The 23,075-nt window shown below is 44.7% G+C and overlaps 1 protein-coding gene across 4 annotated transcripts in view; it reads right to left on the bottom strand.

Annotated features, from left to right (window-relative positions):
* Window positions 1-14,551: 14,551 nt before the first annotated feature.
* The window catches only part of LOC106571846 (dystroglycan 1), a 30,150-nt gene continuing 21,626 nt past the window's right edge, over window positions 14,552-23,075 (bottom strand). For all 4 annotated transcript variants that reach the window (XM_014145325.3, XM_014145323.3, XM_014145324.3 and 1 more), the window contains one exon: window positions 14,552-19,514. In XM_014145325.3, the coding sequence (XP_014000800.1) occupies window positions 17,229-19,514 (2,286 nt within the window). In that variant the 3' untranslated portion in view covers window positions 14,552-17,228. The remainder of the gene's footprint in view (window positions 19,515-23,075) is intronic.

Raw genomic sequence — 23,075 nt, 5'->3', positions numbered from 1 at the left:
AATGATTCCAAGCACCACCCTCCTTTTGAAGCTTCCAGTCTGTTATTCGAACTCAATCAGCATGACAGAGTGATCTCCAGCCTTGTCCTCGTCAACACTCACACCTGTGTTAACAAGAAAATCACTGACATGATGTCAGCTGGTCCTTTTGTGGCAGGGCTGAAATGCAGTGGAAATGTTTTTGGGCGATTCAGTTCATTTGCATGGCAAAGAGGGACTTTGCAATTAATTGCAAATCATCTGATCACTCTTCATAACATTCTGGAGTATATGCAAATTGCCATCATACAAACTGAGGCAGCAGACTTTGTGAAAATTAATATTTGTGTCATTCTCAAAACTTTTGGCCACGACTGTAGATAGACCATATGGTTCAAGAGAAAATGCCCAAATTAATGAAAAAAGCATGTAATCAACAACGGCATTATTTTCAATTACTTCTGCAACTCGTCCAACTATTTACTTTTTTCACAACTGCCACCAGTTTGACATCAAAACATTAACAACAAATACATATTGACATTGTCAAATAAATAAAAGTGTGTAAAAAAAGATCAAGTATATTTCATGCTGAAACCCTCATATTAAACACCAACGGTAGTCACAAGGTTGATGGTTTATATTTAGTATAATGTATTACAGCTTTGGCATTCTATTTGTTTTATTATATTATTTAATAATTTCATATATTTTACGTGATAAGACCAGAGAGAAGGCCAGAGATAATTACAGACGCCTGTGATAATCTGAAGTACCCAAAAGGGCCACTAGATGTCCTGTGATAGAGTACATACAATTCTTGAAAGATTTACATTTACATTTTAGTCATTTAGCAGACGCTCTTATCCAGAGCGACTTACAGTAGTGAATGCATACATTTCATTTCATGCATTTTGGTAGGTTACTGGTAACATACCCTCCCTTTGCAACCCTACATTAGACTGTAAAAAAAATCTTACTTGCCTTTCCTATCATCAAATCAAATCAACTTTTTGCGCAGAATACAACAGGTATTACAGTGAAATGCAGTTTAAAAAATACAGATATGAATAAGAGATAGAAGTAAAAAGTCATTAAAGAGCAGCAGTAAAATAACGATAGTGAGACTATATAAAGAGGGTACCGATACAGAGTCAATGTGCAGGAACACCGGTTAGTTGAGGTAGTATGTACAGTTGAAGTCGGAAGTTTACATACACTTAGGTTGGAGTCATTAAAACTCGTTTTTCAACCACTCAACAAATTTCTTGTCAACAAACTATAGTTTTGACAAGTCAGTTAGGACATCTACTTTGTGCATGACACAAGTAATTTTTCCAACAATTGTTTACAGACAGATTATTTCACTTATAATTCACTGTATCACAATTCCAGTGGGTCAGAAGTTTACATACACTATGTTGACTGTGGCTTTAAACAGTTCGGAAAATTCCAGAAAATGATATCTGTAATGGTTTTCTTAGAGAAGTGGAGGAGTCAGGCGCAGGACACAGGGATAAAGGTAAACAAACGTGTTTACTAAAAACATCAATAAATCTTCTCATAGAAAAATACATAGTTTGGAGAAACACCTCCAACTACACAAAACAGACAAATAATCACCGACAAGACAAACAGGAAATGCAGAGGTTAAATAATGAACATGATTAGCGAAATGAAAAACAGGTATACACAATAAAGACAAAACCAAACGAACAGTGAAACATCGATCGGTGGCAACTAGTAAGCCAGTGATGTCGACCGCCGAACGCCGCCCGAACAAGGAGAGGGGCCGACTTCGGCGGGAGTCGTGACAGTACCCCTCTCCAGCAGCGGGGACGACCCGGAGGACGGGGAGCAGGGCGATCCGGACGGAAGCGGTGAAAATCCTGGATTAACGACGGATCCAGGATGTCTTCCGCCGGTACCCAGCTTCGCTCCTCCGGGCCATACCCCTCCCACTCCACGAGGTACTGAAGGCCCCTCGCCCGACGTCTGGAGTCCATAATGGCTCGTACGGTATATGCCGGGGCCCCCTCGATGTCCAGAGGGGGCGGAGGAACCTCCCGTACCTCAGACTGCTGGAGCGGACCAGTCACCACCGGCCTGAGGAGAGACACATGGAACGAGGGGTTAATATGATAATCAGGGGGAAGTTGTAACCTATAACAAACCTCGTTCAATCTCCTCAGGACTTTAAATGGCCCCACAAACCGCGGACCCAGCTTCCGGCAGGGCAGGTGAAGGGGCAGGTTTCGGGTCGAGAGCCAGACCCGATCCCCCGGTGCATAAACCGGAGCCTCACTGCGGTGGCTGTCGGCACTCGCCTTTTGCCGCCTGATGGCTCGTTGAAGACGTACATGGGCAGCATTCCATGTCTCCTCCTAGTGCCGAAACCATTCATCCACCGCAGGAGCCTCGATCTGGCTCTGATGCCATGGTGCCAGGACCGGCTGATACCCTAGCACACACTGAAAAGGGGTAAGGTTAGTGGAAGAGTGGCGTAGGGAATTTTGGGCCATCTCCGCCCAAGGGATAAATGATGCCCACTCTCCCGGCCGGTCCTGGCAATAGGACCGCAGAAACCTACCCACCTCTTGGTTGACTCTTTCCACCTGCCCGTTACTCTCGGGGTGGAACCCTGAGGTAAGGCTGACCGAGACCCCCAGGCGTTCCATAAACGCCCTCCAGACTCTAGACGTAAATTGGGGACCCCGATCAGAGACTATATCCTCAGGCACCCCGTAGTGCCGGAATACATGGGATAATAGGGCCTCCGCAGTCTGTAGAGCCGTAGGGAGACCGGGCAAAGGAAGGAGACGGCAGGACTTAGAAAACCGATCCACAACGACCAGGATCGTGGTGTTACCCCGTGACGGGGGAAGATCCGTCACGAAATCCACCGATAGGTGTGACCACGGTCGTTGCGGAACGGGAAGGGGTTGTAATTTCCCTCTGGGCAGATGTCTAGGTGCCTTGCACTGTGCGCATACCGAACAGGAGGAGACATAAACCCTCACGTCCTTGGCTAACGTGGGCCACCAGTACTTCCCCGTAAGGCAGCGCACCGTCCGACCTATACCAGGATAACCAGAGGAGGGTGATGTGTGGGCCCAACAGATCAAACGATCGCGAACATCAAACGGCACGTACACGCGCCCAACGGGACACTGGGAGGGAGTGGGTTCTGCACGTGACGCCCGTTCGATGTCCGCGTCCACCTCCCATACCACCGGTGCCACCAGGCATGAGGCTGGAATTATGGGAGTGGGCTCTGTGGACCGCTCCTCTGTATCATACAGCCGGGACAGTGCGTCTGCCTTGACGTTCTGGGAACCTGGTTTATAGGAAAGAGTGAAAGAAAAGCGTGTGAAAAACATAGCCCACCTAGCCTGGCGAGGGTTCAGTCTCCTCGCTGCCCGAATATACTCCAGATTTCGGTGGTCAGTCCAAATGAGGAAAGGGTGTCTAGCCCCCTCAAGCCACTGGCTCCACGCTTTCAGAGCCCCGACAACAGCTAACAACTCCCTAACCCCCATGTCATAGTTTCGCTCCGCCGGGCTGAGCTTCTTCGAAAAGAAAGCACAGGGGCGGAGTTTTGGTGGTTTACCCGAGCGCTGAGATAGCACAGCCCCTATTCCAGCCTCGGATGCATCCACCTCAACTATGAACGCTAAGGAGGGATCAGGATGCGCCAGCACTGGAGCCGTGGTAAACAGAGCCTTCAGGTTACCAAAAGCTCTGTCCGCCTCAGCCGACCACCGCAATCGCACCGGTCCCCCCTTCAGTAAGGAGGTAATGGGAGCCGCCACCTGGCCAAAGACCCGGATAAACCCCCGGTAGTAGTTGGCAAACCCTAAAAACCGCTGCACCTCCTTTACCGTGGTTGGAGTCGGCCAATTACGCACGGATGAAATGCGGTCAGTCTCCATCTCCACCCCTGACGCGGACAAACGGTACCCAAGGAAGGAGACGGACTGTTGAAAGAACAGACATTTCTCCGCCTTGACGTAAAGGTCATGCTCCAACAGTCGACCAAGCACCGTACGCACAAGGGACACATGCTCAGCGCGGGTGGTGGAGTATATGAGAATATCATCTATATACACCACTACACCCCGCGCGTGCAGGTCCCTGAAGATCTCATCCACAAATGATTGGAAGACGGATGGAGCATTCATTAACCCATACGGCATGACGAGGTACTCATAGTGCCCAGAAGTAGTGCTAAATGCTGTCTTCCACTCATCCCCTCCCCTGATACGCACCAGGTTTTACGCGCTCCTGAGGTCCAATTTTGTGAAGAAGCGCTCCCCGAGCAATGACTCTGTCATACTGGCGATCAGAGGCAGCGGGTAACTGTATTTAACAGTAATCTGGTTCAAACCTCGATAGTCAATGCACGGGCGTAAACCTCCATCCTTCTTCTTCACAAAAAAGAAGCTCGAGGAGACAGGTGAAATGGAGGGCCGAATGTATCCCTGTCCCAGAGATTCAGCGACATATGTTTCCATAGCCGCCGTCTCCTCCTGTGACAGAGGATACACGTGACTCCTGGGAAGTGCAGAACCCTCCAGGAGATTTATCGCACAATCCCCCGGTCGATGGGGTGGTAATTGAGTCGCCTTCTTTTTACAGAAGGCGATTGCCAAATCGGCATATTCGGGAGGAATGTGCATGGTGGAAACCTGGTTTGGACTTTCCACCGTAGTAGCACCTAAGGAAACACCTAAACACCTCCCTGAACACTGACAGGACCATCCCTTGAGAACCCTCTGTTGCCACGAAATAATAGGATCATGAGAAGCCAACCAGGGAAGCCCCAACACAACGGGAAACGCAGGAGGTCAATCAGAAAGAGACTAATACTCTCTTCATGACTTCCCTGCGTTACCATAGCAATGGGAACTGTGACCTCCCTAATCAGCCCCGACCCCAAAGGACGACTATCTAGGGCATGTATAGGGAAGGGAACATCAACGGGAACAATAGGAATCCCTAATCTATTGGCCAAGGACCGATCAATAAAGTTCCCAGCTGCACCTGAATCTACTAGCGCCTTATGCTGGGAATGCGGGGAAAACCCCGGAAATCTTATAGATAACCACATGTGAGCAACAGGGGGGTCTGGGTGAGTCGTGTGCCTACTCACCTGAGATGAACCACCAATGTTCCGCCTACCACCTCGACTACCTGGAAAACCTCCCCAGCACCGACCAGCAGTGTGTCCTCTGCGGTCACCTCTGCATGGAACGGTTCCCCCTCCCTAGTACCAGCCCCGCCCAACTCCATCGGTGTTGGGTCTAAGGGACTGGAGGATGGAACCAACGGACCCCGATCCGGACGTCCGCGGGAGCCCAGCAGGTTATCCAGCTGGATAGATAAGTCCACCAGCTGGTCCAGGTGGAGGGTGGTGTCCCTGCAGGCTAGCTCCCTACGAACGTCCTCTCGCAAACCACACCTGTAGTGATCGATCAGGGCCCGCTCATTCCATCCCGCACCAGCCGCCAGAGTTCTAAAATCCAGTGCAAACTCCCGAGCGCTCCTCATCTCCTGCCTTAAATGTAACAAGCGCTCTCCCGCCGCTCTTCCTTCTGGTGGATGATCAAATACTGCCCGAAAGCGGCGGGAGAAGTCCTCGTAGTTATCCCGAGTCGGGTCTTCCACCTCCCAGATGGCGTTGGCCCACTCCGGGGCTTTACCAGTCAAACAGGAGATGAGGGCGCTCACTCTCTCGCGTCCCGAGGGCGGCGGCTGGACAGCCGCCAGGTAGAGCTCCAGCTGGAGTAGGAACCCCTGACACCCGGCAGCTGCTCCGTCATACGCTCCCGACAGCGAGAGCCAAATCCCACCGGATATAGACGGAGATTGGGTATGATCCAGAGGTGCGCCGGGTGGTGGTGTGGCTGGGTCGACGGGACATCCTTTACTCACCACTCTCTCCATGGTCAGCAGCACGCAATCCATGGCAGTCATAAGATTCTGGATCATACTCGCCTGCTGCTGAATGCGCTCCTCTATACGAATAGGAGGGCTGGCTGCTCCTGCTGACTCCATTGTGAGGTCGGTGATTCTGTAATGGTTTTCTTAGAGAAGTGGAGGAGTCAGGCGCAGGACACAGGGATAAAGGTAAACAAATTTGTTTACTAAAAATATCAATACATTTTCTCATAGAAAAATACATAGTTTGGAGAAACACCTCCAACTACACAAAACAGACAAACAATCACCGACAAGACAAACAGGAAATGCAGAGGTTAAATAATGAACATGATTAGCGAAATGAAAAACAGGTGTACACAATAAAGACAAAACCAAACAAACAGTGAAACATCGATCGGTGGCAACTAGTAAGCCGGTGACGTCGACCGCCGAACGCCGCCCGAACAAGGAGAGGGGCCGACTTCGGCGGGAGTCGTGACAATATCATGGCTTTAGAAGCTTCTGATAGACTAAATTACATAATTTGAGTCAATTGGAGGTGTATCTGTGGATGTATTTCAAGGCCTACCTTGAAACTCAGTGCCTCTTTGCTTGACATCATGGGAAAATCAGAAGAACTCAGCCAAGACCTCAGAAAACAAATTGTAGACCTCCACAAGTCTGGTTCATCCTTAGGAGCAAATTTCCAAACGCCTGAAGGTACCACGTTCATCTGTACAAACAATAGTACGCAAGTATAAACACCATGGGACAACGCAGCCATCATACCGCTCAGGCGCGTTCTGTCTCCTAGAGATGAACGTACTTTAGTGCAAAAAGTCCAAATCAATCCAAGAACAACAGCAAAGGACCTTGTGAAGATGCTGGAGGAAACAGGTACAAAAGTATCTATATCCACAGTAAAACGAGTCCTATATCGACATAACCTGAAAGGCCACTCAGCAAGGAAGAAGCCACTGATCCAAAACCGCCATAAAAAAGCCAGACTACGGTTTGCAACTGCACATGAGGACAAAGATCGTACTTTCCTCTGGTCTGATGAAACAAAAATAGAACTGTTTGAACATAATGACCATTGTTATGTTTGGAGGAAAAAGTGGGATGCTTGCAAGCCGAAGAACACCATCCCAACCGTGAAGCACGGGGGTGGCAGCATCATGTTGTGGGGGTGCATTGCTGCAGGAGGGACTGGTGCACTTCACAAAATGGATGGCATCATGAGGAAGAAAATTGGCAATCACAAATCCCTGACCTCAATCCTATAGAAAATTTGTGGGCAGAACTGAAAAAGAGTGTGCGAGCAAGGAGGCCTACAAACCTGACTCAGTTACACCACCTCTGCCAGGAGGAATGGGCCAAAATTCACCCAACGTATTGTGGGAAGCTTGTGGAAGGCTACCCGAAATGTTTGACCCAAGTTAAACAATTTAAAGGCAATGCTACCAAATACTAATTGAGTGTATGTAAACTTCTGACCCACTGGGAATGTGATGAAAGAAATAAAAGCTGAAATAAATCATTCTCTCTACTATTATTCTGACATTTCACATTCTTAGAATAAAGTGGTGATCCTAACTCAAAGCAAATCAAAGTTTATTTGTCAAGTACACCGAATACAACAGGAGTAGACCTTACAGTGAAATGCTTACTTACAGGCTCTAACCAATAGTACAAAAAAGGTATTAGGTGAACAATAGGTAAGTAAAGAAATGAAATCAACAGTAAAAAGACAGTGAAAAACAGTAGCGAGGCTATAAAAGTAGTGAGGCTACATACAGACACCGGTTAGTTAGGCTGATTTAGGTAGTATGTACATGTAGATATGGATAAAGTGACAATGCAAATATGAACAGAGAGTAGCAGTAGCGTAAAGAAGGGTTGGTGGGTGGTGGGACACAATGCAGATAGCCCGGTTAGCCAATGTGCGGGACAACTGGTTGGTCGGGCCAATTGAGGTAGTATGTACATATCTACATGAATGTATAGTTAAAGTGACTGTGCATATATGATAAACAGAGAAGCAGCAGTGTAAAAGAGGGGTTGGGGGGGGCACACAATGTAAATAGTCTGGGTAGCCATTTGATTACCTGTTCAGGAGTTTTATGGCTTGGGGGTAAAAACTGTTGAGATGCCTTTTTTGTCCTAGACTTGGCACTTCAGTACCGCTTGCCATGCGGTAGTAGAGAGAACAGTCTATGACTGGGGTGGCTGAGGTCTTTGACAATTTTTAGGGCCTTCCTCTGACACCACCTGGTGTAGAGGTCCTGGATGGCCGTACACACTAGTGCCTTGTAGTGCCTTGCGGTCGGAGGCCGAGCAATTGCCGTACCAGGCAGTGATGCAACCAGTCAGGATGCTCTCGATGTTGCAGCTGTAGAACCTTTTGAGGATCTCAGGATCCATGCCAAATCTTTTTAGTTTCCTGAGGGAGAATAGGCTTTGTCGTGCTCTCTTCACGACTGTCTTGGTGTGTTTGGACCATTCTAGTTTGTTGGTAATGTGGACACGAATAAACTTGAAGCTCTCAATCTGCTATACTACAGCCCCGTCAATGAGAATGGGGGCGTACTCGGTCCACCTTTTCCTGTAGTCCACAATCATATCCTTAGTCTTGGTTACTTTGAGGGATAAGTTGTTATTCTGGCACTACCCGGCCAGGTCTCTGACCTCCTCCCTATAGGCTGGCTCGTCGTTGTCAGTGATCAGGCCTACCAATGTTGTGTCGTCTGCAAACTTAATGATGGTGTTGGAGTCGTGCCTGGCCATGCAGTCGTGGGTGAACAGGGAGTACAGGAGGGGACTGAGCACGCACCCCTGGGGGGCTCCAGTGTTGAGGATCAGTGTGGCAGATGTGTTGCTACCTACCCTCACCACCTGGGGACGGCCCATCAGGAAGTCCAGGATCCAGTTGCAGAGGGAGGTGTTTAGTCCCAGGATCCTTAGCTTAGTGATGAGCTTTGAGGGTACTATGGTGTTGAACGCTGAGCTGTAGTCAATGAATAGCATTCTCACATGAGTGTTCCTTTTGTCCAGGTGTGAAAGGGCAGTGTGGAGTGCAATAGAGATTTCATCATCTGTGGATCTGTTGGGGCAGTATGCAAATAGGAGTGGGTCTAGTGTTTCTGGGATAATGGTGTTGATGTGAGCCATTACCAGCCTTTCAAGGCACTTCATGGCTACGGACGTGAGTGCTACGGGTCTGCAAGTTGGTCAGCACATGCCTGGAGCACACGTCCTGGTAATCCATCTGGATCCGCAGCCTTGTGTATGTTGACCTGTTTAAAGGTCTTACTCACGTTGGCTACGGAGAACGTGATCACACAGTCGTCCGGAACAGCTAATTCTCTCATGCATGCCTCAGTGTTGCTTGCCTCGAAGCGAGCATAGAAATTATTTAGCTCGTTTGGTAGGCTCGTGTCACTGGGCATCTCGCGGCTTTGCTTCCCTTTGTAGTCTGTAATAGTTTGCAAGCCCTGCCACATACCGGTGTAGTATGATTCAATCTTAGCCCTGTATTGACGCTTTGCCTGTTTGATGGTTCATCGCAGGGCATAGCAGGATTTCTTATAAGCTTCTGGGTTAGAGTCCCACACCTTGAAAACGGCAGCACTGCCCTTTAGCTCAGTGCGAATGTTTCCTGTAATCCATGGCTTCTGGTTGGGGTATGTACGTACAGTCACTGTGGTGACGACGTCCTCGATGCACTTATTGATAAAGCCAGTGACTGATGTGGTGTACTCCTCAATGCCATCGGAAGAATCCCGGAACATGTTCCAGTCTGTGATCGCAAAACAGTCCTGTAGTTTAGCATCTGCTTCATCTGACCACTTTCTATAGACCGAGTCACTGGTGCTTCCTGCTTTAATTTTTGCTTGTAAGCAGGAATCAGGAGGATAGAGTTGTGGTTGGATTTACCAAATGGAGGGCAAGGGAGAGCTTTGTACACGTCTCTGTGTGGAGTACAGGTGATCTAGAATTGTTTCCCTCTGGTTGCACATTTAACATGTTGATAGAAATTTGGTAGTACTGATTTAAGTTTCCCTGCATTAAAGTCCCTGGCCACTAGGAGTACCACCTCTGGTTGGGTGGTTTCCTGTTTGCTTATTTCCTTATACAGCTGACTGAGTGCAGTCTTAGTGCCAGCATCTGTCTGTGGTGGTAAATAAACAGCCACGAAAAGTATAGCTGAAAACTCTCTAGGCAAGTAGTGTGGCCTGCAATTTATCACAATATACTCTACTTCAGGCAAGCAAAATCTAGACTTCCTCAGATTTCGTGCACCAGCAGTTGTTTACAAATATGCAGACTGCCAGTGAAACATAGGATATTCTTGATCGTACATCGTCTAATTTATTGTCCAATGATTGCACGTTAGCCAGTAATATTGACGGTAACGGCAGCTTTCCTACTCGCCTTCTGCGGGTCCTCATGAGGCATCCCGCTCTGTGTCCCTGTACCTGCGTTTCTTCCTCTTGCAAATAATGGGGATGTTGGCCCTGTCAGGTGTTTGGAGAATGTCCTGTGTGTCTTGCTTGTTGAAGAAAAAATCTTCATCTAATCCGAGGTGAGTGATCGCTGTCCTGATTTCCAGAAGCTCTTTTCTGCCGTAAGATACGGTTGTAGAAACATTATGTACAAAATAAGTTTCAAATACCGAAAAAAAAACACATAATAGCACAATTGGTTGGGCGCCCGTAAAACTGCTGCCATTTCTTCCAGCGCCATTTTATTTGACCTATTTGACCTAAAACAGGGAATATTTATGAGGATTAAATGTAAAACATTGTGAAAAACTGAGTTTAAATGTATTTGGCTAAGGTGTATGTAAACTTCAGACTTCAACTGTACAGTACATGTAGGTAGAGTTATTAAAGTGGCTATGCATAGAGTAGCAGTGGTGTAAAGTGGGGGAGGAGGGGGGAAATGCAAATAGTCTGGGTAGCCATTTGACTAGATATTCAGGAGTCTTATGGCTTGGGGGTAGAAGCTGTTTAGAAGCCTCTTGGACCTAGACTTGGCGCTCCGGTACTGCTTGCCGTGCGGTAGCAGAGGGAACAGTCTATGACTAGGGTGGCTGGAATATTTGACAATTTGTAGGGCCTTCCACTGACATCGCCTGGTATAGAGGTTCTGGATGGCAGGACACTAATATGATACATGTTGCACCAATTGGACAGCATAACATGAGCATCGTTATATGATTCACTCTAAGTATACACACTACAGTATAAGACATTTTCACATAAGACTCCCATATCATGGAGCAAATTATTAGTCATATACTCTACCAACTGTGGCTTTCTGAGGGTGGGGGGAAGAGGAATAGCTCTCAAGCACTGTATTGTGTTTGAAGAGGACAGATGAGAAAATGTGGACATTTTCTGCCAATAAACGTCTGTTTGTCAGTGAGGTATGGGTCTGCAACGCGTCACCAACCGCTAATAGAATTGCTTCTGACCTTTCCAAAGCCATCATAACAAAAGCCCTTTAATGTTACAATCCTAAGGCAATGATTAGTCATTGTTATAAATAGATAACCCCAGGAAAGAGGTAGGAGCCAAAAGCACTGGAGGAGAAGCTGGCCACCTGAAAACGTAGTTAAAAAAATATACTGAATATAGTATACTATACTTCAGGCTCCTCGTTACACTGAATTTAAATAGATTTACATTACATAAATATACAGTCATTTCTACTACAAATGTGTGGAGCTTGTATGTGGAAACCAATTTGCAGTAGCCAGCTAGGAACTGGGATGTTCAATATTGTTTTTATACTACAGTAATCAGGCATATAATCAGGAATGTGATTGGAATAAAAAAGAAAATCATGGGTAGAAAGGCTATCGGTCAACTTTGAATGTTAGATTCAGGTGTGCGAAATAGCAGTCCTGATTTTCTAAGGTCAAACGATCAGGAATTCCAGATCAGTCAGGAACACCAGTAGGTAAAAGCCCATCTCTCAGAAGTTCTTAAGGCAGAAGAAAAGTGGTGTACTTAGTCCTTACAAGGTCCTGCCTGTGCCTTGTAATAGCATGTGTAGCAGTGCTGGATAGTGGTTGGCCCTAACACTGGCCCTAATCTATCACTCTTGCACTTAAACAGTGGCGCTTGTAAAACACAAAGACCTTTCCAAACCATCATCATGAATAATGCAGAGTAGACACAACCACTCCGTGGTTTCTCACAAGAGGACATTTAGTGATAAAGGTACAAAAGACCTGCAGTTTTAATTAAAGCCTTCACAAAGTAGGGTAAGCTTAATATAGGCCTTTTGAAGGGCTACAACTCCTCTGGCTTACAGTAGCTCCACAATGACACACGTGTTCAATGTGTATGATTAAATAAGATTCTGATTTGCATTCATTATACACATTTGTAGCTTGTGCACCTGTTCATGTGAAAATATATTAATTGTGCAACTGCATGTCCCTTAAGAGATTTTCCATTACTTTTGAAAGTAGCATTCACGAGTGACTAGTGGTCCCCGAAAAGGGTGTACTAAGTCATGTGCAGATATGGGCACCATGACATTATTGCTCGCTCTGCTGTCTGCACTGAGCCGTTGGGCCCACCTGCAACCTTATTGGATAACACTAGGCAGGCCTCAAATGCGAGGGGCTGAAGTTCAGTGGCTAGAACTCTAAAATGATAGGGGGCTGGCCCCCGTGGGGGGAAATGTAGGGAAAATCGCACAGCACGGCTTCAAGAAAACAGTTGCTCTCAAACTAGGGATTTCGTGGATAATTGATGTAAAACAGTAATTCTGCTCATAGATTATGCATGTAAGAAATACACCGACACATCGAGCCCAAAACGGGAGGTTTAAAAAATACTTCCTTAGTCGCCAAAGTACCGGAGCATGTCTTTAAAATGATTGTGCAGCAATAGGCCCATTACAAGCGTTTTAATCCAAAATAAAAATGAACTCATGGTATTTGTAGATTGACATATGTCTATGATTATGAAAAGTAATGAGACACAATTTAAAATACTGATAGCTAGTTTGTGAAGAGAGAAATGTGTTGCTGATTCATTCAACTGCAAGATTCATATCAGATACTGATCTGATCAGGATTGTGATCATGTAAAATGCCTCATTAGCTAATGTCTCAGTCTCCATACTGTCTCTAAGTACACATACTGTAAACATGTTAAATCTTATTGACATTAACCATAGCTAATAACCCAATCTCATGGAAGTATTAATAACCTCTTAGGGCTAGGGGACGGTATTTTCACATCCAGATGAAAAGCGTGCCCAAAGTAAACTGCCCGCTACTCAGGCCCAGAAGCCAGGATATGCATACAATTGGTAGATTTTGGTAGAAAACACTCTAAAGTTTCTAAAACTGTTACAATTATGTCTGTGAGTATAACAGAACTTATTTGGTAGGCGAAACCCGAGGACAAACCATCCAGGATTTTTTTGGTTTTAGGTGACTGTGTTTTCAATTGGTTTTCTATGTGAATCTAGATTGCTGAGGCATCTGGTTGATGTTCCTAAGGCTTCCACTAGATGTCAACAGTCTTTAGAAATTGGTTGATGTTTTTCTTTTGAGAAATGAAGAAGTAGCCATTTCCTTTCTGGGTGTATAGCCAACTGGACTGTTTTGTTTGGGGTGCGTGACCTGGAGCTCGCAACACTTTCATTTTATCAGCTATTGAACACAGTTTATCCTGTCTTAAATTTTATCGATTATTTACGTTTTAAAATACCTAAAGTTGGATTAGGAAAGTTGTTTGAAATGTTTGGACAAAGTTTACAGGTAACTTATTAGATATTTTGTTGTCATGTTGGGCGAGTTGGAACCAGTGTTTTCTGAATCAAACGCGCCAAATAAATGGACATTTTGGAGATATAACAACGGAATTAATCGAACAAAAGGACCATTTGTGATGTTTATGGGACATATTGGAGTGCCAACAGAAGAAGCTCTTCAAAGGTAAGGCATGAATTATATCGTTATTTCTGAGTTTTGCGTCGCGCCTGGCGGGTTGAAATATGATTGTCATGTGTTTGTTTGATGGGGTGCTGTTCTCAGATAATCACATGGTTTGCTTTCGCCATAAAGCCTTTTTGAAATCTGACATGGTGGCTGGAGTTAAGCTTTAATTTGGTGTATTGCACTTGTGATTGTATGAAAGTAAAATATTTCAAATATTTTTTTTATTTTTTTTTCGCACTCTGCAATTTCACCGGATGTTGCCGAAACATTCCGCTAGCGGAACCCCTAGCCATAACAGGTTTTAATATATGAAATGTGAGAAAATGTTTATAAAGCTTGAAATAGGGGCGACAGGTAGCCTAGTGGTTAGAGCATTGGGCCAGTAACCGAAAGGTTGCTAGATTGAATCCTCGAGCTGACAAGGTAAAAATCGTCGTTCTGTCGTTCTGCCCCTGAACAAGGCAGTTAACCCACTGGTCATAGGCTGTCATTGTAAATAAGAATTTGTTCTTAACTGACTTGCCTAGTTAAATAAATGTAAAATATATTTTTTTTAAATAGAAGAAATGGTAACGTGATAATTCAAAACCAGTGGTGGTCAAATTCAGTTTTCACCAAGGAAAAAGACTGAACAGAGAAGGGAACATAGTGTCTTTGAGGCTTTACAAATAGTAGTTCATCTTTATTAATATATTAATATATTTATTAATATACTTTATTAATATATTTTCATAAAACAAATTTGAGACTGTATCAAAAATCTGTAAAAACATTAGATTTTTTCAACCATTGTTCCTTATGGTGATATAAGATATGAAACATACAGTATTCACTTGTTTTCATCCCCCATCGTATTCTTTACAGGATGCAATATTTTCAGTGATGGAAAAGTAAAAAAAAAAAAAATGTGTCTCCCTTCCCCCACAAACTATTAAAGTTGTTTTTGTTTTATGAAAGCGTGATCATAAATCTAGACAAACAAAATATAAAATGATTTCCACCCACCCACCCTCCCTAACCAACTCTACTGATAAAACACTAACATTTTGGAGATCTTCAGTTTCATAGGCACACCATTATGTACATATACTTGTCCCCATGCCTCGTCTCAACTGATAATGACAGAGGCAGAACACTAACGATACAGTGCAGCAGCATAGAGGCAGAGAGCAGTGATATTACAGTACGTTCCCCCTCAATTTTCTTATTTCATTTACTTAATGAAGGTTAGTCTCTCATTGTGATTAAATCTCTTTAGCAAGAGACCGGGGGGGGTGAAATACTACAAAGCAGGATCAATGAGTTAGCCAGCTAACATATTCTTTTTTGGAAAGATAAGCTTGAAATGGGCATGGTCTAAATGACTCAACAACCAAAAACACATGTCTATGTTTAGCTTTCTTGATGAACCAGAAAATCGATATAATATATATATATATATATTTTTTTTTAATCAAAGTTAGCTAGCCTACTCATTGATCCTGCTTTGTAGTATATCTCTCTGGTCCAAGGAGACCTGTTCCCCAAAACTTGCATCAACAACAGCAACAAACAGTTGATCAATCTAGTAGCCTAATTCTTTACTTCCGTCAGTTCTCTCTATTATCTAGTCACAGCATCTCATTGACCCAGCATTATGGGCCCACACGAGCCATGCTTTGCTTTGTCACTACCTTGGCAACCCCGGAATAATCAAAGTCAGCTAGCCTACTCAGTGATCTTTCCGTTTCAGGGACGAGATCAGCGGCAAGTTAATACACTGAATATAATGTCATTATTACTCCTGTTTTGTAATCCCATTACATTAAGAACAAGTGTGGGTCACTCACTATGAGTCTATGATTTACTTGTTGATCAAGTACCTGTATAGCAGAGAATATTTCAGTCACATGATTTGTTAAAGAAAACATTTTTTTGAATCATGTCCTTTTTAGGCTACCAGTTACAAATGTTTAGTTCTGCAAGACACAAAGGGCTAGTTTTACTAGGTGTCTTACACCTGTCATTTTCAAGAGGGGATACAACCTACAAGGAGAAACAAATGGTAACATAAGCTAAGTTTCCATCCAATTGGAGATAGATTTTCATGCAAATCAAAAGAAAAAATAAATAAATCGGCATTAAACAAGAGCATTTTCACATCAGTGGTGTTTTTCCACCAAACTAACTTGTTGAGGATAAAAGTCTGTGTGTGATGTAGAAAGTGCACACAAAATGTACTTTTTCGCTTAAATTCAATGTGTTTCCATCGTATTTTGAACTCTACCAATAATTTTGTCACAAACTGTTAAATAGCATATGTACCTTGGTACAGTATGGGTACAGATACAATGCGGGTATGCTGTGCGGGTAGGCTAGTCTACATGATGGGATTATTATGGATAAGTGCGAGAATATTTTTGTCAAATGGCAGTCAAGCATCGATCATCATTGTCATCAGAATAAGACCCTCAATATTTATTAGAAAAGAGCATCAAGATCACCATGCACTTTCACCATCCTGTGAAATTCGTCATAAATTATTTAATCTGTAGCCTAATAAATTGCATGGACCACACACACACACACACACACACACACACACACACACACACACACACACACACACACCATATCATTGTGTGACTCCAAGTTAACTTCGATATGATTTATAAAATTGTACCGAAACTACCTGTTTCGATCACAGCTGCCATGATTTTTTTTATTTTATTTATACAGATTGACTTTACTCTGAGAAAAACTGTGGATGGAAACGTGGCTAGAAATTAAGAGAATAATATAAATGTACAATTATGACGTAAATAAAACATGGTTTTAGTTCGCCTTTTTGTCTTAGACTCCCTTCTAAAAATAACAGATGCAAAATCTTAGTAGATCTAGCTCAAAGAAAGATAAAAGCAATACACTGTAATTTGTATAAAGATTCACTTTGTGAATGATAGCCTCCTAGTATGTTGTCATGGTGACATTTGATCCAAGGCCTCTGCAGCCTCCAGTCTCTTCCGCATTTTCATTATTTTCTATACAATAGAAACAGTACATCTTCAAAGATAAAAATGATTATTCTTGGCAAGAACAGATTTTAAAAAAGATTATTAAGCAAGATTCGAAAGCACAACTATGATGGACAACAAAAGAAAGAGTGCTGGAGTTTCAAACTGTCTCTGTACAGTTTTCCTGTGCCAGTAGTAGACTTATACAGTATGTTTTCATAGTGGTCACTTATACAGGTGTGGTCGCCTACTCCGTCCATGTCGAAGCCATCTTAATCTACAGTACGTGTGTAAAATCCCTACGTAAATTGTTTTCATACAAACAACTGCTCTCATCCATCCCAAAGCCAAGGCTTTTGAGAGCGTTATGGAGGAACGTAGGGTGGTGGCGACCTGTATGATGTCATGTTCTTGGGGCGAGACCCTTTCCCCTCAATGGGGACAGTGAAGGGTGGAGGGGGCTGATAGGGGGGTGCATTGGGGTCCTCATCCTGGTAGATGGAGTACTCCAGGAGATCCTGGTTAAGCAGGGTACTGTGAGGGCCAGCCATGTTGGGGTACTCCGGAGGGGGCAGGGGCGGCTTCTCCTCCTGCAGGATTAGGGGAATACTGGAGGACGGGGGGGACTTGGAGTCCTCTAACTCATCTGCAAAGATAATGGGCACGCCTTTCTTGATAAAGGTGGCCTGCTCCTCAATGGTCATCTTGCCCTTGCGCTTCTTGCGGTAGCAGACCATTGCGATGACGCCGGCGATCAGCAGTAGTGCCGCCACCACCACAGCCGGGATAACCGTGTGCAGGTAGACATCGTCACTGGTGCTACGACCCGTGCCAGGGGAAGGAGTCGCTGGAGGGGGAACAGGGATAATCACCTCTCCTGGGGGCACAAACGTGTAGGTATGGCACTTGTTGGTGCCGCGAACAGAGATATTGATGGGTTTGAAGTCTGGCTCCATGGCATTGGAGAAGGCCAGAGTTGGCCTGCCCTGGGGGTCGGAGATCTTTCTGCTGAGGATGGTGATCTGGTCCTTGGGACAGGGACTCTGCTGGAGGCTGTTGTTGGTCCACTCCACCACAATGGAGCCCTTAGTGATGCTCCGCAGGGTCAATGTGCTGGTGTTCCGGTCGCCCAGTGCATACGCCAACTTCTTAGTCAGGAGGATCTTCTTGTGGATGTCGTTGGTCAGTGTATTGGGTTCGCCGTAGAAACGGGCAGCAAAAACGACAGACGGTTTGTCGTTGACTGACAAATGGTTGACATGGACCTCAAAGGCGTCTATGGTGCTCATGCCTGCCTTGTCGGTGGCCAGCATGAAGTACTCATGTTTGCCCATGTGTTCTTTCTCTGGGAGACCGTAAAGGAGCTGGATGGTGCTGTTGAACTGGATCCAGGAGGTCTCGCTCACCGCCTCGTTGTGGTTCTTCCTCAGAGTCAGACGCAGCTTGTCTGTGGTGCCGTCCTCTTTGTCGAAGAAGGTATCTGGAGGAATCTTCACCTCAAAGTAAGTCCCGACCCAGGCGTTCACCTCGTCGATGGGATTGCGTAGCTGGGGCTTCTCATTGTTGTAGTCAGGAACCGGAGACAGATGGGTGGTGTGTCTGGGTGGCTTAGTCGTGGTTTTAGGTTCCTTAGGCGCTGGAGTGGAGATCTTGGGCTTCTTGGTTTTCTTGGTGGTGGAAATCTTGGGCCTTCTAGTGGTGCTTGGTGGGGTGGGCAGAGCAGTAGCCTCTGGAATAGCAGGCTGGGTCATAGTAGGCTGTATAAGGATGGTACTGGTGGTGCCCAGGATCCTAGTGGGCTGAGGAACCCCTATAGTAGGAGTGTGGGCTATCTGATCTCTTAGCCTGATAGTGGGCTTCACCGGCAAGGGCAAGGGGCCACGGACAGGGGGGGCAGAGCTGTCAGTGGCTAGGGAGATGGAAGGGGATGTGGGGGTGGGAATGATACGAGTAGGGGGCTCGGGATGAGTGGTTGGGGGGAGAAGGGAGGGCACAGGAGTGGGGGTGTTTCCCAGCTGCCTCCTGACCCGTTTCACCAAGTGGGGCTTCTTGTTGACGATGTGCCAGCCCACCACTGGGTAGCCTAACTTGGACGACATGGACCCGTCTTTGGCAGGTGATTGGACGCTGTTGATATTCGGAATGTTGGACTGGTCAAGGGCACAGCCAAGCTTCCACGACAACAGGGCCCCATTCTCCACCACCTTCTTGGCATTTCCAGGCCCGGCCATGAAGGCGGACATGTCGAACAGGCGGTTGTTGACGACGGGGACCACCCTCATGTGCTCCAGAGGGACACCGGAAAACTTCTTCATGCTAGCCAGCAGGCCTACCCTCTGCTGGGCGTCCATCTTGGTGAGGTCAGCATCCAAGATGATAGTGAGGACAGTGATGGGCTCCTCGTTGCCACAGATGAAGGACTGGAGGTTGTTGCTCTCAGCCTGGAGGGCCAACAGGGCCGGCTCAGTGTTGGCTCGCCCTTCTAGGTGCACCTCAATAGAGAAGGCCTCCAGGCCATGGCCACTGTTTATCTCAGAGCGGGAGATATGGTGGACACCTTTGTCCTGCTCCAGGGCTAGGCCTTGTAGGATGCAGCTCCCAGTGTCCCAGTGCAGCCAGGAGGGTAAGCTGTCCTTTCCCACCTCAGTTAACTGCAATAGGAGAGAAGAAAGCTTTAGAGATGGGGGAAAGTTATGGCTCATAGATAAAACTCTGAAAAGAGAGGGTGTTTCACACAAAAGGCAGATTCTGCCAATAAAAACTTACCCAACTGTACAGTAATCTTAAGGGTATTATTATGAAAGGGTTTATCATACAGCCCTGAAGATGGAAAACCCAGTCTGACTTTTTCCATTCAATCATTTCATCTGTGTATTGCTGTCTCTACCAACCTTTTGTTGAAGTGAGCAGGAAGCTCGGCTCAGTTACCACCTATTCACAAAATGACAGCCGCCCGAGTCATCACCCCTTCATTTTGAGACATTACGATGTGACAGGATATCATTCCCAATAATACAAGGAGCCAATATTATCCCATTCATAAACTCCTTATTGAACAAATTGCACCACAGTAAACCCCAATCAGCAGTGATACAGTGAGAGAAAAAAACACACAGACATAATATTATGCATAGCATTGCAAATATGTCAATATTTGGCTAGTTATTGAGAAGCCTAAGGCTGAAACAAATTGCTGCAACAGAATGATCTGGCCTAGAGTATGTTAAATATCAAACAGAAATATTTCCAGTAAGATTCAAAATAGCCATACGAGCTGGGAGAAGTAGAAGGGGAATTATGAAATAATCAAGCGGTTGTGGTTACGTAAAGTTAAGCTTATTGAGCAGGACTACAATGCTTCCCAAAAAGTATTGATTCTCTCCATTCTCCATCCACACACAGATTGAAGGCCATTTTCTGTTCAGCTGTAATAGCTGTTCCCAATTACAAAGAGATGTTGAGAGCTGGCTCTTATGTGCAAGGTAAACTCCTCAAACGTATTTCAGCATAAACAATAAGACTGGAATAAGAACGGTATTGTGATCAAGCAGTTGGGCACAAACAATTACGGAAATGAGGTACAGGAACATACAGAGTCAGGGTCTGACATTAACAATGGCCCGCAGTTGGGCCAGTAAATTCTCAGCGCATTTGTGCTTTACAGTTCAACATTTACCTGCCCTGTCGCGGTCTACAATTGAAAACAATTCAAGGCTACATGCGGGAATGTCGTGCCATTTGTATTTGAGACATAGGATGTTCATTCAAGCACCACCATGCTCCCGCGAGCCACAACTTCTCGAGCAGTACAGAAGTTGATACATTCACACAGCACATCCTGAACAAAAAGAAGTGCCCATCAATCAAGTTTACTTAGTTTAGGGAAAGTGCTTTACAAAAGTAAACCTTCAATAGTTAACATACTAGCAATGTGTTGGCTACTGTTGATAGTCTGCACAAAGAAATCTACAAAAATACACTTTAGCATTTGTCTTGTCCAGCCTACCTGTAGCCAGCTCGATCTCTCTATTGGAATGCAATTATTTTTCAATCCGTATCATAATAACAAAATATAGCCTATTAATCCTTAAGAGTCGATTAACACACTCGTGCATAATACATAATACAAAAATCTAAAATATGTTTTTTATTTTAATGGGTTGCGTCTCAATCCACAGCGTCCACCTACAGTTGAAGTGGGAAGTTTACATTACACTTAGGTTGGAGTCATGAAAACTCGTTTTTCAACCACTCCACACATTTCTTGTTAACAAACTATAGTTTTGGCAAGTCGGTTAGGACATCTACTTTGTGAATGACACAAGTCATTTTTCCAACAATTGTTTACAGAAAGATTATTTCACTTATAATTAACTGTATCACAATTCCAGTGGGTCAGAAGTTTACATACACTAAGTTGACTGTGCCTTTAAACAGCTTGGAAAATTCCAGAAAATGATGTCATGGATTTAGAAGCTTCTGATAGGCTAACTGACATAATCTGAGTCAATTCGAGGTGTACCTGTGGATGAATTTCAAGGCCTACCTTCAAACTCTGTGCCTCTTTGCTTGACATCATGGGAAAATCAAAAGAAATCAGCCAAGACGTCAGAATTGTTTTGTTGTTGACCTCCTGGTTTATCCTTGGGAGCAATTTCCAAACGCCTGAAGGTACCACGATCATCTGTACAAACAATAGTAGGCAAGTGTAAACACCATGGGACCACGCAGCCGTCATACCGCTCAGAAAGGAGACATGTTCTGTCGCCTAGAGATGAACGTACTTTGGTGCGAATAGTGCAAATCAATCCCAGAACAACAGCAAAGGACCTTGTGAAGATGCTGGAGGAAACAGGTACAAAAGTATCTATACCCACAGTAAAACAAGTCTTATATCATGATAACCTGAAAGGCCGCTCAGCAAGGAAGAAGCCACTGCTCCAAAACCGCCTTAAAAAAGCAAGACTAGTTTGCAACTGCACATAGGGACAAAGATCGTACTTTTTAGAGAAATGTCCTCTGGTCTGATGAAACAAAAATATAACAGTTTGGCCATAATGACCATCGTTATGTTTGGAGGAAAAAGGGGGAGGTTTGCAACCCGAAGAACACCATCCCAACCGTGAAACACGGGGGTGGCAACATCATGTTGTGGGGGTGCTTTGCTGCAGGAGGGACTGGTGCACTTCACAAAATAGATGGCATCATGAGGTAGAAAATTATGTGGATATATTGAAGCAACATCTCAAGACATCAGTCAGGAAGTTAAATCTTGGTCGCAAATGGGTCTTCCAAATGGACAATGACCCCAAGCATACTTCCAAAGTTGTGGCAAAATGGCTTAAGGACAACAAAGTCAAGGTATTGGAGTGGCCATCACAAAGCCCTGACCTCAATCCTATAGAACATTTGTGGGCAGAACTGAAAAAGCACGTGCGAGCAAGGAGGCCTACAAACCTGACTCAGTTACACCAGCTCTGTCAGGAGGAATGGGCCAAAATTCACCCAACGTATTGTGGGAAGCTTGTGGAAGGCTACCCGAAAAGTTTGACCCAAGTTAAACAATTTAAAAGGCAATGCTACCAAATACTAATTGAGTGTATGTAAACTTATGACCCACTGGGAATGTGATGAAAGAAATAAAAGCAGAAATAAATCATTCTCTCTACTATTATTCTGACATTTTACATTCATAAAATAAAGTGGTGATCCTAACAGACCTAAAATAGGGATTTTTTTCTAGGATTAAATGTCAGGAATTGTGAAAAACTGAGTAGTAAAAAAAACTCAGATACCATGATGAAATCCTGATGCTCATTGCCATGCCATTCATCTGCCGCCATTTCCTCATGTTTCAGCATGACAATGCACAACCCCATGCCGCAAGGACCTGACAGGACAGGACTGTGTGCCTGACAGGACTGTTTTCGTCATTCTTTTTGTTCAGTGTTTATTTATTTAATAAAGAAGAAAATTAGCATTCACGTACCCGCTGCATTTTGGTCTACTCACTACGACAGCCGTGACAATAACAGCGCTCACAGCCTTCCAGGAAAACAAACATGTATACATGCATGGTCTGATTTACATATATTTGAGGCTGCATATACAGACAATTCGTATAAAACCTGTATAAACTGTATTTAGAATTCTATGACAATATTTAAAAAATCTGGATTATGTCTCTACTACAATTAATTCCAAATGGACTG

Source organism: Salmo salar, chromosome 15 (genome assembly GCF_965601325.2).
Source record: "Salmo salar chromosome 15, fSalSal1, whole genome shotgun sequence".
In the NCBI taxonomy this organism is placed as follows: domain Eukaryota; kingdom Metazoa; phylum Chordata; class Actinopteri; order Salmoniformes; family Salmonidae; genus Salmo; species Salmo salar.
This window is presented reverse-complemented; position numbering and strand designations above follow the sequence as displayed.